At 33.7% G+C, this 17,917-nt stretch overlaps 1 protein-coding gene across 1 annotated transcript in view; it reads left to right on the top strand.

The window, feature by feature from the left end:
- Positions 1-17,917, top strand: part of LOC111061528 (LHFPL tetraspan subfamily member 6 protein) — an 88,366-nt gene that overhangs the window by 22,503 nt on the left and 47,946 nt on the right. The window contains exon 3 of the mRNA XM_022349227.2: positions 4,913-5,028. Within this exon, the coding sequence (XP_022204919.1) occupies positions 4,913-5,028 (116 nt within the window). The remainder of the gene's footprint in view (positions 1-4,912; positions 5,029-17,917) is intronic.

Genomic DNA, 17,917 nt, shown 5'->3' with positions numbered 1-17,917 from the left:
GATGACCTCAAGGGTCATCAATAGATACTCTATTTATTGAATTTTCTACAAGTTTTCAATGCTTTCATTACTTCACTTTGATATACAAAGGATGCAAGGGCCAGTAACTTACTATCGGAAGGTCTAGACGTCTTATCCCAGCGTTTTGTGCTCACGAACATGAGAGTTTTTGTTTTGTTGTCATCTCAAATCATGTATTTGTATAATCATTCGGTACAGTAGACATGTACATGGGACTGTAATGATAGAGATAATATAACTATAGTGAGGTACCGATAGCTGGAGTAAGATTGAAACATTTTCAATGAATTATATCCTAATTATTTTATGAATACTGTTCAAGACTGCATGGTACTTTTATAGCTTTATCGTACCAAATAGGCTCATATTCGATTCATCAATAAGTAAGGATAAGTATTCATCTAAGAGGGAAGGTCGAAGTTAGAGTAAGTATTCTTATCAAAAAAGGATTGTTTACAAACTCAAATTGCGCCAAGTACTGGCAATATGTACCAGCAAACTTGCTTGTATATTTTTGAATCTCCATCGGGCAGAGCATTTTAGAATGAAACACAAAGCACTGTTTTTGTTAAATGATCAGAAATAGTTCATCAGAATTTCACTTATTGTTAGTCCAATAATTAAAAATTGAAGGGCTATGGGAACAGAATCTATATAACATTTAATTTTCATTCTGTTACACCCTTCCTTTAAACAAAGTTTCAGAATTTCACATTGATTTGCTGATTCAATTGGCATAATACTTTTGTAGCCAACTTAGAAACTTTTTGTTTTTGGCAACTCGGCGGACTACATAAATACGGCTTGCAGGTTTCAGGTTGTGCACCGCTGTTTCAAATGTTTCAATAAATTCCTTCAACATAACTCTATTTTACCTGATCAATACACTAGACTTCTGCAGTTGGAAAAATGGTGCGACTCGATCGCAGAGTAACTCTAGGTACACCCCAAATGTTATGCCAAACTGAAAAACAATGTTTGTTTTCCACAAAGCCTTTCGTGAAAAAACATGTTACGAATAAGTCCTCTACCAGTGAAATTCCCTGAACAAATTCCAGTTGAACGGTGAAAGTCATGTTTGGTTGGTTTCTCTACTCTCTCTCAATTGCTCTTGTATCGCTTCGGTTTGAAGTATTTTAACCACAACATTTTGGCAGCAAATCAAATACTCTTCATTTGCACTGGTTCTAAGAGTGATTATCCTTAAAACAATGGATTCCTATTATTCCCATTCAGAAAATTCGATAACAGGATATTGTGCATACTTACATGTTGAGCCTACTATTATTTGTTTAACCGCTGGAATATCATGATGAATAAATTTTTTTGGTTTAAAATTCTCTTAAAAATGTTTTTCAAACTCTCCAGTTCATCTTGCTCTTTCAAATTGTATCGTAACTCCACATTTGTATTTTCATTAGAGACTTCCAGTGAATAAGTAACTAATCTTATTCATCAGTCGATCAGTGTATCAATAAGTCAAGAACTTATGGTTCGGAACTCGTGTATGGTCACTGATGCATATTTGAATGTCACAAATGACATTTCCGCTCCATAATAAGTCGTGCATTCAACACTAAAATCCTACTGAACAGAAAATTTAATTATTCAGCATCTGCCTCATTTAATTTTGCAACAAGAGTGTAACTTGAGGAAGGAGCTATTCCTTCAGGAGATGTTATCGATAGTACTCTGTTCGTAACTTTCACGAAAAGTACACATGAAAGTTGAGTTTGGGAAGGGGTTTATCCTCGAGGGTCGAAGACCCCGATGAAACCGAAGAAAACTCATGAATCTATAAGTTCTGGAATGCATATTTCAACGGAATATCTTGTTCATGGTTCCATCATGATCGAGTATCAAGAATTGATAATGAGATTCGGATTGGCTGGAGCTCTGAGATGAAATGGATTCTTGATGACATTGCTTTTAATATTTCAGACTGTTAAATATATATTTCATGAGCTCCCTGTCTATAAACCTTGAATGTGACTTCTCCATGATGAGCATCATGTGATAATAATTTATTATATCAATCAATAAAGAAGTAAGAAAGATTTATGCCAATCTTCATTGTTTAGATGTATATCTTCTCATAGACATGTACTTATTAAAAGATAGAGTATCGAAGGTCAGTTTTGTTAGTGGAAATAACAACTTTTGAAGCTATGGAAGATGAACGGAAATTATACGTACAGAAAATCATTTGAATAATTGAGCTGATAATGGTTTTGTCATATCTTGACCTCCTATTCTATACTTGGATGCGTTGAGAGTGTAGATAAGTTTGAAAATCATTCAGCTCTGTTCCTCGTCATTTCTTCGTGATTGTTGTGATACAACCAGAAGCAGCAAGGATCATTATAATTGAAATAATTTACCGCAAAAAGTATTCTTAATCTTCTTCTTCTTTCAATCAGGGATTAGGCTATTGCCTGTTCCGACTCACATTCAGCTTGTAATTAAAATAAAAAAATGATAATAAATAAAATCTGTAAATTAATAACACCAATATAATCTAATGTAATATCATCATAAGCATCACCACAATCTACGGTTCTCATTTTATAATAAAAATATATGTATCTTTTTCGTGGCCTGCCTATGTCTCTTTTGCCTACCGGTTTATACTTCAAAATTCTTTGAGGAAGCCTATCAGCTGACATTCGTTCCACATGCTCTTTCCATTGCTGACGATAAGATGCAACTCTCTCATTCAGGCAGAAGATATTCAGCTCTTTCCGTATATCCTCATTCCTGATGTGATCTCTTCTGTCACAGCCCTTGGTTCTGCGAAGAAATCTCATCTCAGCTGCCTGCACTTTACTCTCAAGTGGCTTTGATGTTACCCACGATTCACTACCATAGAGTAGTAGTGGAGCTGCCATTGTCTTATAAAATGTCATTATCGTGCTTGTGGTAGCTTTCTTTCCCAATGTCCTACTGATACTTCCACAAATCATTTGGAATCTCCCTACCTTCTTCTCTACATCCAAGTAGTATCATGTAGTATTCTTAATCTACAGGAAATTTATTTCCATGATAACACATTTTGCAGTAGTTTGATAATCTGTAACCGCTCTCAATGTAGGTCTATAACAGATTTCTCAAAGTTCATGGGATGAGGGGAAAAGTTTTCATAAGAGGAAGCACAGTAGCTGTGTGAGAGGTAACAACACCTCTTGAGCTGGGTTGTACCATGGAGAAGAGATAGCATAAGGAGATATCCCATGACGAAAGGATGGTGTAGGGCGTTTATGTTTTAAATTGCATTGTTTGTTGTAGCCGATAGTTCACATAGTTATTTTTCGTGAAGCCGATAGTCTCTAATACCGTGCCGTTCACTATCCAATACACTCGATAGTCTCTAATACACTCTCACTCGTTCAAGGCAGTATTAAAAAACAATAATGAACATTAGTAGACAATAATCGGCTTGAGCACAAAGTGAAGCTTGGAACACAGAAATGCCCGTGGAATTTGGAACACAACTGCCTTATACAATGAGATATTCTCTTATTATATTTTCTCTGGTTCCATCAAATAGGATTAAAACTATCTTGAATCATTTGATCATACCTTGTCGCTGATCCGGAGATAGAGATGTCAATGCTTGATGCAACTATAGATCAAAGTTAGTAGACAGACTACTATCGTTGTACCAACTTCAACTACTTAACGTTGACTACTAACGTCTGTCTACTAACATTGACTATGGAAAACGTTTACTTGACCATATTACCATACAAGCGTGTTCTTATTCATACGACATCAAGCACGTTTAGGTGTTTCTATCGGAAGTTTCAGTGATTTATTTGAAATAGCTCTGGAACTTGATAAGTTTCAATTGATATCAAGTTGGAGAATTATGATGGAATGCAACTATTACAATAAAAACGCCAAATCTACGTTAACCTTCAAATATAACACCTATAAAAATGATACACTAACATGAAATTGGGATATGGTACACCCTAAATCATTTCTTATCATAATTCCTATAAATTTCTATAATTTTTGAAATTTATTTCTAGGTATTTTTTCTTTGTTAAATTCTGATGACCTGATACCGCTTACAAAAACATTCTTGTATAAGTTTTGTCTTTGGTTATCTCTCATCATTGCACTTCTATTCACTAAAATGTATTGATTTGTGGAAATATTTTCTATGATTAGTTCACCAATATTTACTTACATTTCTGATAGTCAAAATGAGTACTTCCATCGAGTACTCATGCAAGAGAGATAAAATTAACGGTTTCTATTATAATACCCAACTAAAACTTCTTATTTTTCGATTAAAATGATTGGAACACTCATGCATATCCATCATTTTTCATACAAGAACTGATGAGATATGAAGAAAATTCATACTACATCAATGATTTTGAATATCCAGACATTCCATTACTTCCCAAACTAATTCATTAATTGAATTTAGAAGTTTTTTCTTAGAGAAATTGAGTAGAAGTAGAAACTGGATTATCCAGTCAATTGTGAACAATTGTGTCAGGTGAAAAACTAGAACATAGATAACTCACAAGAATCCAATAGGAATTATCTGAGAAAAAGTGAATTCTCAAGGAAAATTGGATGTACAAAAATTCAACACTTGGTAAAAATTACGATAAACTTGGAAAATTACATAGGCTACGTTATTATGACACTGGGTTGTACCACTTTTCTTTGCTGACAGAGTAGTAGTACATTGGCAGTCAGTGCCAATGGCATTGTGGAATATCTCAATACTGTGTTTTAAAGGGAGAAGATCAAATATAAAAATGCTTGGGGTATAGTACAAGTGTTATATTCAAAGGTTAAATAGCGTGATCTGATACTGTCATTAAAAGTGCTGCCTGTACATTGATGATGGGATTGCATTTGGTTGTAGGGTCGTCTGCTGGGGAAAGTGGATGCTTACTTTTCGTCCTTCAGAAGATGCAATTACCCGAGAGTCACGCAACAGGGCGTTGTTGAGATAGTCCACGAGTGCGGCCGATACTCCAGGTAACAATATTCACTCTCACACCCTCTCTCTTTCTCATCCCCTTTCTCAACATATTTATTTTTATCTCTCTCTCCCTCACACCCTCTCTTTCATACCATTTATCACCCACTCTCACTCACTCTCCATCTCGCTCACTCTCTCTCTTCCTCATTATCTTTCTTTCTATCAATCTATCTACCTATCAGGCTATATCTATCTATCTATCTTTCTATTTGTGAGGTGGAGTAATATCCTGATTAGCTTAGTAATATTATTTCTTGTATAAAGCAACAAGAATCTGTCACAGAATCAGGTTGAATTTAATACATCTCAGTGGCTTGGAGGGTTTATGATAATAATCTCATCCAATACTGGAAAATTCACATCTTATAATGAAACATAGGATAGGCCTACTTCTCATTCGAAGAAAAAAGAATTAATCCCCACAGCTATCATGGAATTTAAAAGTCAAATGTCATTGGAGGGTCATGAATTTTTCAAAACATTTTCATCCTCATTCATCTCTATCTTGATATTATACCTCCCTGTCCTTCATCCTGAAAAGTCCTTCTTCATCTTTTGCCCTTCCTCAACCTCCCCGAACCTTGTTATTATCATTCCCTCCACATTCTAATCCGCTCCTACAAATCGTTCTCGTTTCATTACATTTTTGTCACATTTAGTCTCAATTTAGTCTTCACATTTTAGCCTCACATTTTAGCCTAACCTTCTCAGTTTAGCCTCACATTTAGTCTTCTTTCCAAACAAACCTGTTTGTTTTCTATACAAGGCTATAATATGTCGATTCTTGGTTTTACAACAAGGAATATGGAAAAATAATGAAATATGAATATTGTCCTCATCCTCTTCTTATTGAATAAAATATCCAGCTTTTTACAACTCTCTTTTTTATCTCTCTCTCTCTCTCTCTCTCTTTCTGCACACTTGCTTGGAGTTGATGAGTGATCAGTCCTTATCGCCTGATCCCAATCAATCAGAATTATTTTCTTCGCATTGTGTATTTTAGTTGAATATTGCAAATGGTTCATTTTCTGTCGCTCTGAATGAAGCAATTCAGTATCCAAACCATTATTTTGTATTTTTCTTACACACATAGTTATTGCATTATTTATATTCCATTTAGTTTATGTTATACGTCTTAGTCTTATATCTTGATTTTTTCCGTGAATTATATTATGTATATAATTTCTGTATTATTATGCAGGATATCATTATTATAATTTTTTTATGATACTTATAATTCCTGAAGTAAAATATTATGATATGCAATGGGTCTGTCTAGACCTAGCACAAAATGAAAACAATCAATCAATCAATCAATCTCTCTCTCTCTCTCTTTAGGAGGGGAAGAGAGGCCTGGCTGCGCCCCAACTTCGCCCCCTTATGAAAATGCAGAAATCCAATTCTTTTCCTTTCATTCACAGTCGAGAGGAAAGTACTTCATAAAGAAATTTGAAGTATACGATAATCGAATTTTAACATTAAAAAAGTACAATGATCTGTTCATTCAATGAAGATTTTTCATTCGGGTGGATTGAATATAATTTTGATAGCGCAGTGGTTTTGAATAAGCCGTGAATTGTGTGATGACTATGTAGATTATAAGTCAGTTTAATGATTAATCCTGGAATAGAGTGGAGAAAAGATTTTATTTCGTAGGCCTTGAGAATCGATACGGTAATGAAGTTTATAGAATGATGAAGATACGTAAAAGAAAGAAAGAAATAAACTTTATTTCGCCAAAATACGAAATACAGAGTCACTAGAAAATATTTTCAATAATTGAAATATACATACATAATCATAGAAATTAAAAAATACATTGTACGAAATAAAACACTGCATGCAAATGACCTTGATAGCAAGGTCACGTCCGCATTACAGGAGCATCATTGAACAGAAAAAGGTTCTTTAAAGTACGGTAAGCATAAGTGATGAAAAATGAAAAACAAAAATAACCAATAAAAATAGAAAAAACAAAGTTTCACAATCTATCATCCGGTTTAGCACTAACAGAAACACAAAAATACGTCCTCAATAACAAAAACTAAACACTGATATAAGTGAGGTACAGTTTGTAAGGTCAAAAATCCAGTGATTTCCGTGGTATGACATTTATGTGAATATAATTATGCATGTGAAATCGACATCCAAACAACACACACGTAAACCAGCATATTTGCTGGACTCTGAATAATTCTGGATTCTGGCTTTGAATAATATATTGAATTACATCATTACGTTATTTATGTAGAATATTTTGGTCAATTATCAGCGTATATGGCTTGATTTTAGATAATATTTTGAAAATCTTATTAGACATAATTTCCATGGAACTTAGTTATTTCAATGAAATATATGAACTAATCAGCAATATTCGTTTAAATTTTAATTGTTATATTTTACTCTTCCAAATACTACTTCAATTGTTTCGTCAGAAACACATTACATTTATGCTGGAACTAAGTTAGGCTAATTGCTTATCTATACGGGGTTGAAAATTAGAATAATTGCTGAACAGAAAGAACTGGTAAAAGAATTGGTAAAGAACTTTCAATCTTTCAGAGCTGATGGAGAGCAGACATTTTTTCTGGTTCCCTTCTATTTGATTATATTGCTGTTATTGTATAATTATTTTATAGGAGAGGGCAATAGATTGAAGAATTTAGGTGTCAGGAAAATAAACGATTTTCTAAATAGAGTGCGGTTTGGCCTAATACCCGGATAAACCCTCATCAGCCTGGCTTGTACGATGAGGGTCTGTAATAGTATCACTATAATCTATTGACACGCCATCATTTCCACTTATCAAATAGAAAATAGAGAGCACCCTAAACACATACAGATGTCTTACTGGGAAGATGCCAAGTTTATAGAGAAGTGGGAATGAGCTTTCACAAGGCCCCACTCCAGGAACTAATCTTATGAATGATTTTTGAAGCCTGATTATGGGCTGCATAGTTGTGTAGTAGATACTGCCCCAGCAGCTCAACCCATAGTTTATTCTGGCATGAGCAAGAGAATAATATACCTCTTTTAATGTGTTGATATTGCAGATTCCCTTCAATTGATACATTGTCCGCAGGTCAAAATATGAAGATTTCTTCAAGTTTGAGATGTGGGCCTTCAATGTTAGATTAAGATCAAGGAGGACACCCAAATTTTAAACTGATATTTCATAAACAGATTAATTCGTAGTTTCCGGGATTCCAGTCAAGATCAAATTGTCTCTACGGGTATATTCTTGCAGTGAGGATAATTATTCAGTTCTCAATTTAGAATTTTCACTCTTCAAAAAAGCATTATCATTTATCAAAGATTTTACATTATTTTTTAAAGCAGGAAATTCTACCTTGAATTCATCGAATTCTTTTGAAATGAACTCAATAGATTGTTTCAATTCGCTTATCTCTTGTCTCAATGGGGCAAGCTTAGCTTGAATCATTTGTTGCACTACTACGCCTATCACCTGAAGGTCAGCCTAAGAAAGAGATAACGGAGTACCGAACTTATCCTGCTGCGTTTCGTTATCACCTGATGATAAGGCTAGACCAAGTGTACTCAACACTCTTCTGTGAGCCTCTCTCTCTCTCTCTCTATATATATATATATATATATATATATATATATATATATATATATTTCAAATCAATAATAAAACTCTTTCTATCGTTCTATATTTTTTTATTGATTCCATGATACAAAATAATTCAATGATTCTATAGGAATATTAGTGATAGGCTTCCACATCTCCCCTTACAGACAAGTGCCAAGTGTCTATATAAGTAGAATGCTTATGCATTTTTTGTGCAATAGAGCAGCACCTATGGCCTTACTAGATTACAGTATGATGATTCATTATTAATCAGAATATTCAGAAATGATAATACTTTTAGCTAATCATAATTGAACTGATAATACAAACAGGATTAAGTGAAGCGGAAGGAGCGCATCCTACCTGGCTGAAGGTTGGTCATAAATCATTTTCGTGATGATACGAAGAAGGCGCGCGTCATTTCAGTGTGCTCCTTCTTCGCACCTAGGTATTTGCCATGAATTTTTCTACCTGCTCTCTGCCTGCTTTTGTGAAGTTGAGATAATATAAATATACATGCTACTACCTATTTCCTAGTTTTCTCCAATAAACCCCATCAACAAAAATCGATGTGTTGAGGAATGGTGAATATAGTGAAATATTAGTATTGTGGATTTCTGTAGTTAGTGTTCTCCAGGTGTGTTGAAGTGATTAGATTTGAACCAAATTTATTGATTTGAATTCCAGTGAACTTCGATTATTTTAATGTTGATTATATTTTTGTGTTTGATTTCAAGTGTTAATTTATTTTTCGCTCCACTTGGATGTAATGAGCTGGTTTTCGCTGCGTCATATTGAGGCCGAAAATGATTGTTCAGGCTGTGAAATAGCCTTAAAGTCAGCTGATTCTGATTTGATGTGAACGTGTTTACAAAATAGTTTATGAAACGGAATCAGTTTATGCTTCATGAATTGAATAAAGTTTTTTGCAATAAGATACTAACATTCAATTTGGATGAATGAAATACAAATAAGATATTATAAACTATTCAAATTCAATGTTCAGAGTATTATAGAATCCAATCTCTAAGCTCATAGTACTGCGTTTGCCACGAGACCTTGTGGATAATTTTGGAACTACATGGGCAATTTCTGTGATGCTGAACGTTTTTACAAATAATGAAACGGAATTAGTTTATGCTTCTTGAACTGGATAAAGTAACCTGCAATAATATACTATCATTTTATTTGGATGAATGAAATACAAATAAGATATATTATAAACTATTCAAATTCGATTTTCAGAGTAGGATAGGACTTATAACCTCAACTTCCGCAGTCGACGATAACAAGAATTGATGACATCCAGATTGTCCAAATTTCAAGTGGGCTAAAACAGCTGATCGAAATAATTTTCATTATTTTTGTGTTTATTATTCAATTATCAAAACATTCATAATGATATCATCTTATTGCCATTTGCAAGAATGAAAAAGTATAAACTCAACCTCCCACATTAAATAGTTATTTTTATATCTAGAGTGAAAAGTACTGTTTTTTCTCCCTGAGGAAAAAGTTTAAAGCCCGAGGCGAAACCGATGGTAACAACTTTCCTGAGGGAGAAATAGTTAGTTGTATATCTAGAGTGAAAAGTAAGACTTTTTCTCCCTGTGGGAAAAAGTTTGAAGCCCGAGGCGAAGCCGAGGGCAACAATTTTCCTGAGGGAGAAAAAGTATTTTTCGCTCGTGATGTACACAACATTTTTCCTCCATCTACATTTTTTTATAGAAACTGCAAATTAAATCATTCTTATAACTTACGTATTGGTGACAATGTTTCCTAACAACATAACCTAAAAACTAAAACCTAAAAACCGGTCGTCTGATAGGCACTGCTGATTGCGCTATCTATCGGCCAAAGTTGTAACAATCATATCAGCTGAGCTACCAAAAATGGCTGACTCCAAATCACGCGGTTCAGATTTGAATTGCAGAATGCAGATCAAAAATATTTGTTGGCTGGTATTTTGAATAGAATAAAATATTTTAAAAATTGTATAAATTTTTATTGTCTACCAATATTAAGAATATAATATCATACAAACATATATATTTCAAGAGTTGATCAAATTTCTGGTTGTGGTATTGAATTCAGTTGACTCAATGACAGACACCTCTATTACGCTCTCTCATCTGAGCTTAGACCTTCTAACCTATTACCATGTAAGTTTTTCAAATAGAGATGCTTCCCATGTTATTTAAATGGAGTCACTTTTACTCCCTAGGGAGTTTTTCTGTTTTTTACTACCTAGAGCGAAAAAGTGACACTTTAGTATTATGTTTCAGGGAGTAAAGTAAGTACTTTAGACAGTAGGTGGAGGAAAAAGTATTTTTCGTTCGTGATGTACACAACATTCTTCCTCCATCTACATTTTTTTATAGAAACTGCAAATAAAATCATTCTAATAACTTACGTATTGGTGACAATGTTTCCTAACAACATAACCTGAAATCTAAAACCTAAAAACTGGTCGTCTGATTGGCACTGCCGATTGTGCTATCTATCGGCAAAAGTTGTAACAATTATATCAGCTGGGCAGCTACCAAAAATGGCTGACTCCAGATCACGCGGTTCAGATTTGAATTGCAGATCAAAAATATTTGTTGGCTGGTATTTTGAATAGAATAGAATATTTTAAAAATTGTATAAATTTTTATCGTCCACTAATATTAAGAATATAATATCATACAAACATATATTCCATAAGTTGTTCAAATTTCTGGTTGTGGTATTGAATTCAGTTGACTCAATGATAGACACCTCTATTATGCTTTCTCATCTGAGCTTAGACCTTCTAACCTATTACCATGTAAGTTTTTAAAATAGAGATGCTTCCCATGTTATTTAAAAAATGGAGTCACTTTTCCTCCCTAGGGAGTTTTTCTGTTTTTTACTACCGAGAGCAAAAAAGTGACACTTCAGTATTATGTTTCAGGGAGTAAAGTAAGTACTTTAGACAGTAGGTGGAGGAAAAAACCTTTTTCACTCGTGATATACACAACATTTTTTTCCTCCATCTACATTTCCATAAAAACTGCAAATGAAATAATTTTTGAAAACGTACGTGACCAAACAATGTGCTGAAACATAATCTGAAAAGTAAAAAGAAACAGCCGACTTGTAATCACAGTTCTCCGCCGACAGAGCTATGCGCTGTCTGTCGGCAAAAGTTGTAACAACAATGGCCGCCACAACTACAGCTTTGATGAAGTTCCCGTTTCAAATTTGATTAGTTAATGAGGAATATTCGTTGGCTGGTATTTTGAATTACATGGAATGAAAAATATATACATCTTTACTTTCCTTGCCCTATTTCCTAGTAAGGAAAGTAAAAAATTAAGGTACCCCAATTTCCAAATTTCTATATGTTTCAAGGTCCCCTGAGTCCAAAAAAGTGGTTTTTGGGTATTGGTCTGTATGTCTGTATGTGTGTGTATGAGTGTATGAGCGGCTGTGTATACGATATCTCATCTTGCAATTAATGGAATGACTCGAATTTGGAACTTAAGGTCCTTACAATATAAGGATCCGACACGAACAATCTCGATTTAATGCAATCCAAAATGGCGGCTAAAATGGCGAAAATGCTGTCAAAAACAGGGTTTTTCGCGATTTCCTCGAAAATGGCTCCAACAATTTTGATCAAATTTATACATAGAATAGTCATTGATAAGCTCTATCAACTACCACAAGTCCCATATCTGTAAAAATTCCAGGAGCTCCGCTTCTTCTATGCAAAGTTTGACTTTAGATTCCCAATAATAACCAGGCTTCAGATACAATTTGAACAAAAAATTCCATGGGGAAAAGATTGAGCATGAAAATATCTACAATTAATGTTAAGTAACATTCCCACCTGAAATTTAAAATAAGCTCGAAATATTCGAGAAAATATTATTATTTCAATATTGCAAACTGTTGGCAACTGTTGATTCTAATAAATCATTCACTATAAAAGATAGCAGACTTCGTGTGTCTCCAGCGTTATTGTCCTGTCACCAGCTGGCTTTGATCTTAGAATAGTAGACTTGAGATGCGCGTGATCACTAGCGTCAGGTGATAAATTTTCATAACGGCAAGGAATTTTCATAACTCTGTGAGTGCGTCACACCAGAGTTTTTAATATAGTGATATAAAGAGTCACTTTTACGCTCTAGGGAGTTTTTTCCTGCTTAGAGCGAAAAAGTGACACTTTAGTATTATGTTCCAGGGACTAAAGTAAGCACTTCAGACAGGAGGTGGAGGAAAACATAATTGGACATAACCTTTTGGGTTATTCAGACAAATTGAAATCTACCCAAAACAAGCTTAAGTACTGCGTTTACCACTAAACCTGATGTTTTTGAACTACCTAAAACTACTAAAAACAACCTATTTTTTCGGACATGTTATTCATTATGAGAATTTGCGAACAGAATAGTTTTGGGCCATGCCTGTTGTTCTTTCCCGATCATATTTATATGATTTGTAATTGTATCCACTGAAAATGAAAAAAATAAAAATACTTGGACAATTTCCTGATATTCAGATTACCTCAGATTTGCTAGAGCTATGACCTTTCAGTTTTGATTTTGGCAGTGCACGATAAACAATTAAATAGACCTCATAAGAAGAGAGAAAAATTGTGATTACCTTTTAAAATGAAAGAATTTGCTAAAGGAACGGTTAGCGACCGAGCGATAAAGCTTCCTTATCAGTAACTGTACATTAGATAAGAGTACCGTTCTGTACTGAATATTTTTTAGAAAATTATTTAATAAAACTATAATTATTCTGCAAATAAAGCACGAACCATTTATGAACTGCTCATTGAATTTTGAGGTTACACTTTGTTTACTACCGATCAGATGTTTTAAAGCAGCCCAAACACAGCTGACTGATTCAACGAATTTTAAAATGTCATGCCAGATTCATGCAAGCTATAATTTTATTTCTAAAAAAGTAAAAACTATCAATAAAGGACCAAGAATTTCGAATAAAAAATAAAATGTATGTATTATTGTTGAAATTATTTATTACTTAAAAAACTATATTATAATGTCAAATATTATTGTAACTAACTAGGTCATAGCATGAACATTATATTATTGATAAGAACGGCAGAAATTAATTATAACAGTCTCAAACATAATAAAAATTGTATAAGAATATTAATTTATTAATTATTACTTCAACTGAACCACATGGTGATTAAATCTCTTTGGCAAGCCTAAGCCAATCATAGTGCATAGAAATAGCACCAAATGTGATCGTTTGAAAACAACACATGTTAATCTACTATCAGACAACAAACCTGCCTTATCATATACGCTAGCACATGTACATTGTATAAGAGGAACTATGTCTAGGAGATTAAGCAGTTGTAAGAATTATAAATTGAATTATTATCGTGATTAAAGGAATTATATTCTATTGCTTGCCACTGACGTCATGTCTACGTCACAACCGTTCTACCAATGGCAAATTTTTATGCAAATTTATTACACCGAGATTCTCAGAAGAAAGGTTCTAGCCAAGAAGCTTAGAGAAAAGACGGCACTTCCCTTTTGAAATCCTCACCGTTCAGATCTCGTTATAGTTACCAAGACCTATCTGTAAGATTTTCGTTCGATTTTATATGTTTTATTTGTGAGCCAATATTTTGGGCTATTCTATTTGTTATTCGTAAATCTATGTTCATCAATCGATAAATTAAAAGTTTAAAGTTAATTTATCCCTTAATTAATTTGGTGGAGGAAATATTTAAATTAAAATTCCCCACGTGCTGAGACCGAAGCCTGGATTGCTGCCGACCAAACGATTTTGATCCAAAGAAGAAAACCACGACCGCCAAGGAATTTCACGTGAGTTATAAGTTTAAAGGGGCCCCAATCTACGCTTCGAAAATATTTCAGTGCAGAAAAATATAAAATTTTCTTCGTTAAATTATTGGCCACGCCGACAAGCGCTTTTAGTTATTAAGAGCTTAGAATTTATTCATATAGAATTTCTAAGAATTTGTAGTTGATTAACTATCCTCCGCTGCCAGAACCACGACCCGAACAATTTAAAAAAAAAACATTTTTATTCATTTTTCACTATTTTTTCAAAACTGTTAAATTTTATAATTTGTAAAATTCTGTCGAATCATGCATGGTGTCATGCAAGTACAAGAAAATTGCTAATCATTTTTGTTAATGTTAAACCACTTCCAATCTGTAAATCATATTCTGAATCTGCACTGTGAGATCATATATTTTATTACAATATATTTCAAGTTTGTTAATTCGTTTTCTGAGTTCGATTATTTCTTAAGCCTGTCAATTATTGTGTCTGATACGTTCTATATCATCAAGAACCGATCGAATACGATCATTGAAATAATTGAATTAAGCTGGATATTGGAACAGGTCTAAGTGGATGTAGTGAGTGGGGTCAGATCGAGATATTTGTTCTTTGTCCTTACCTGCTCATATATCAGCTTTTATCTGTTACCAACCTCGACTTAGGAGCGAATACATCAACAGTACCGCAGATGCAGCCAGAGATCATATAATTTCCTACAATAGAGCTTAAAACCCGACAAGACTCTTTTCTCGAAGTATATTCTGAACGATATTTGGTCCAAGTACCGTCTTTTAATCCTTCAGAACTTATTAGAGACGCAGTCCCGTAAATTATCTACATCGGGATTTCTGCTCGACCTGTATGATTTTGTATGCTCATTCTTCACAGGTAATAATTTTAAGGTATCCGTATTCAGTGTTTAGCGTCCGCTACACTACTTATAATAATTTCATCACCATACAATCTGTCATAAGAAGAATCAAGGGTGAGCGAGCGTTTAGGCCTCCTGCGATTCCGACAATTGTATTGAATCTTGTGGTGAATCAATCAGACTGGTGTACACTTAGCGTCCACGCACGCAGTTACCAAATTTATAGCCTCAACACCATTGATTCAGTGCAAGATTCACTCTACATGTGTGAAGCCGTTAAAAAACGCTTTACATGATTTGCCGGCCCAACGTGAGGCATTTGGATACAGCACTACATGATTTGGCCAGTGACGTGGGACTATTTACATTCCACATCTGATTCTTTATATGTGTATCGACTTATCCTTGGAGGTGAGAGTGACTCCCCCAGGAAAAGCTTTACAATATATATATATATATATATATATATAATATATATATATATATATATATATATATATTATATATATATATATATATATATATATATTGTCACGGTGAGATTCGCCAAACAGCTTTGATAAGCAACTTTCTATACTAAAAAGCTGAAAATTACGACTACCCACCTTTATTGGCTGTTGAAATAACAACAAAATCTATGACATATTCATTTATTAAGATCCAGATTCACAAACAGTTGTAAATGGTTTTCGAATAACCTATAACAGCATAATGAATGTTTGTTTACTATAAGGGTTAGTTTCTCGATGCAACTGAGCCGGCTACCTTATCAGTCAGCTGATAACCGGTGTGTCTGTTTCTGATTGTTGACTGCTTGCTTCGATTTTCAATTTTGTTATGTTGTTTATTGTACATTCTGACCTGCTGAAAAATCTGCTCATTGTTCCCCTATATTTGTTTTGCTTGTTTTCTCGTTTTTATTTGTGAAATTATTTATTAATTCTATATGGCACACCTGAGCAAATTCTCTTCATTTGTAGCCATTCTCTTTTTTTTCAATTTCAATTTATTTTCCTTTACACACATACATAAAATACAAGTAATATTAAATTACAACAAGAACAAACAACTAGCAAAATTAGTACAAAAAAAACAAAAATGTCCGTACAAGATGCTAATTCAGAATTTGGTGTAAAGGGGTGGGATTGAAGCTCTTCCAACTATGGTTACCCATATACTAGGAAGGCTTTCAATCCTTCAGAGGGAAAATAAAGGATTAGGAAAAAAGGTGAGGTGGGATGATAGGATAGTTAATTTAATAAAGAAAAATAAATAAAAAGGTCCACACTAGATTGGTAAGTGAGCACACAAAAACACTAAGTTCCTCTTTTACTTTGTTTAATTTACAGGTAGAAGAAATAGTTCGTTTTAATCCAAATACTAATATCATGTTTTATTTTTTTAGTCAATTTTGCGCAGCAGATATATTCTTCAGGAATTTTATTTATCAATTTAGTGCTTAAATATATAAGTTGTCTTCTGATGGTTTCAATGTTTGTATTGTACATAAGATACTTATTTGAGGAGGGTCTCAGATTGTACAGGTTATTGATTGTGTTATTTGTGCAAGGAAAATTAGCTTTATGTTTGATTATATATTTCGCTACATTTATTACGTACAACTGCCTAACTGTTAACACATTAAACTCTTTGAAAGTCAAGTCGGTTGGGTAAAGTCTGGGTTTATTTAAAATTGTTTTGATTATTGATTTTTGAATTATGAAAAGCTCTTCTAAGTGAGAATTATAACAGCCCCCCCATACGGATATACCATACTGAATTATGGACTGGACCAGTGCAAAGTAAACCATTTTTAGATGTTTTGAGTTCAGAATTTTTTTTGCTTCGTAGAATTTATAGGATAGATATCTCATTCTTCTGCAAATAAATTTTATGTGTATGTCCCACTTCAAATTTTCATCTATTTGGACACCTAGATATTTGGTACTTTTGACTCTTTTTTATAGTAGGGCAGGTGCAGTTATTGTTGCAGTTTGAGTTCTATTGGTAGATTCGTTTTTCTGACCAGTGATTGGTCATTAACTGGTCATGTGACCCTTTCTTCCCCAAACCTAGCTTCTCAATTTCGGAGAAGAAGGAAGAAAGAGAGAGATTAACTGAGCACGCTAATGGAGAGTCGTTTGTAACTCCTATTTGTTAGTTTTTGTCATTTTAAATGTTTCATTGTTAAATTTTTGTAAGAGTGCTAAATTTCAATTAATGTAGAGTTCCCGTAACGTTAGAATTTAATTTGATTACCAAGTCTCAGTTAAAAAGGAGTTATCAATTATTAAAATCGCGAGCCAAATAAAGAAGCCTAATATGATGCCATGCAACCTGACAAAAGATGCCAGCCATGCAGTGAACAAATCTTCATGAGTGAGTGCGCGTATATTATGGGCCCATATAAATGTGAGTGATTTATAATATTATTATTACTTCAAAATCTCTTCGACTCAATTTTCCATAGACAAACTGGTGAATCGTTTGTAAAAATTCTGACGTTACACTGTCCAAACTTGAGTCGGGCAACCCTTGGGTGAAAGCACTACATGCTCATCCTTAATAAATTTATTAACTTGAAAGAACTCTTTAA

Source organism: Nilaparvata lugens, chromosome 8 (genome assembly GCF_014356525.2).
Source record: "Nilaparvata lugens isolate BPH chromosome 8, ASM1435652v1, whole genome shotgun sequence".
NCBI lineage: Eukaryota > Metazoa > Arthropoda > Insecta > Hemiptera > Delphacidae > Nilaparvata > Nilaparvata lugens.
This window is presented reverse-complemented; position numbering and strand designations above follow the sequence as displayed.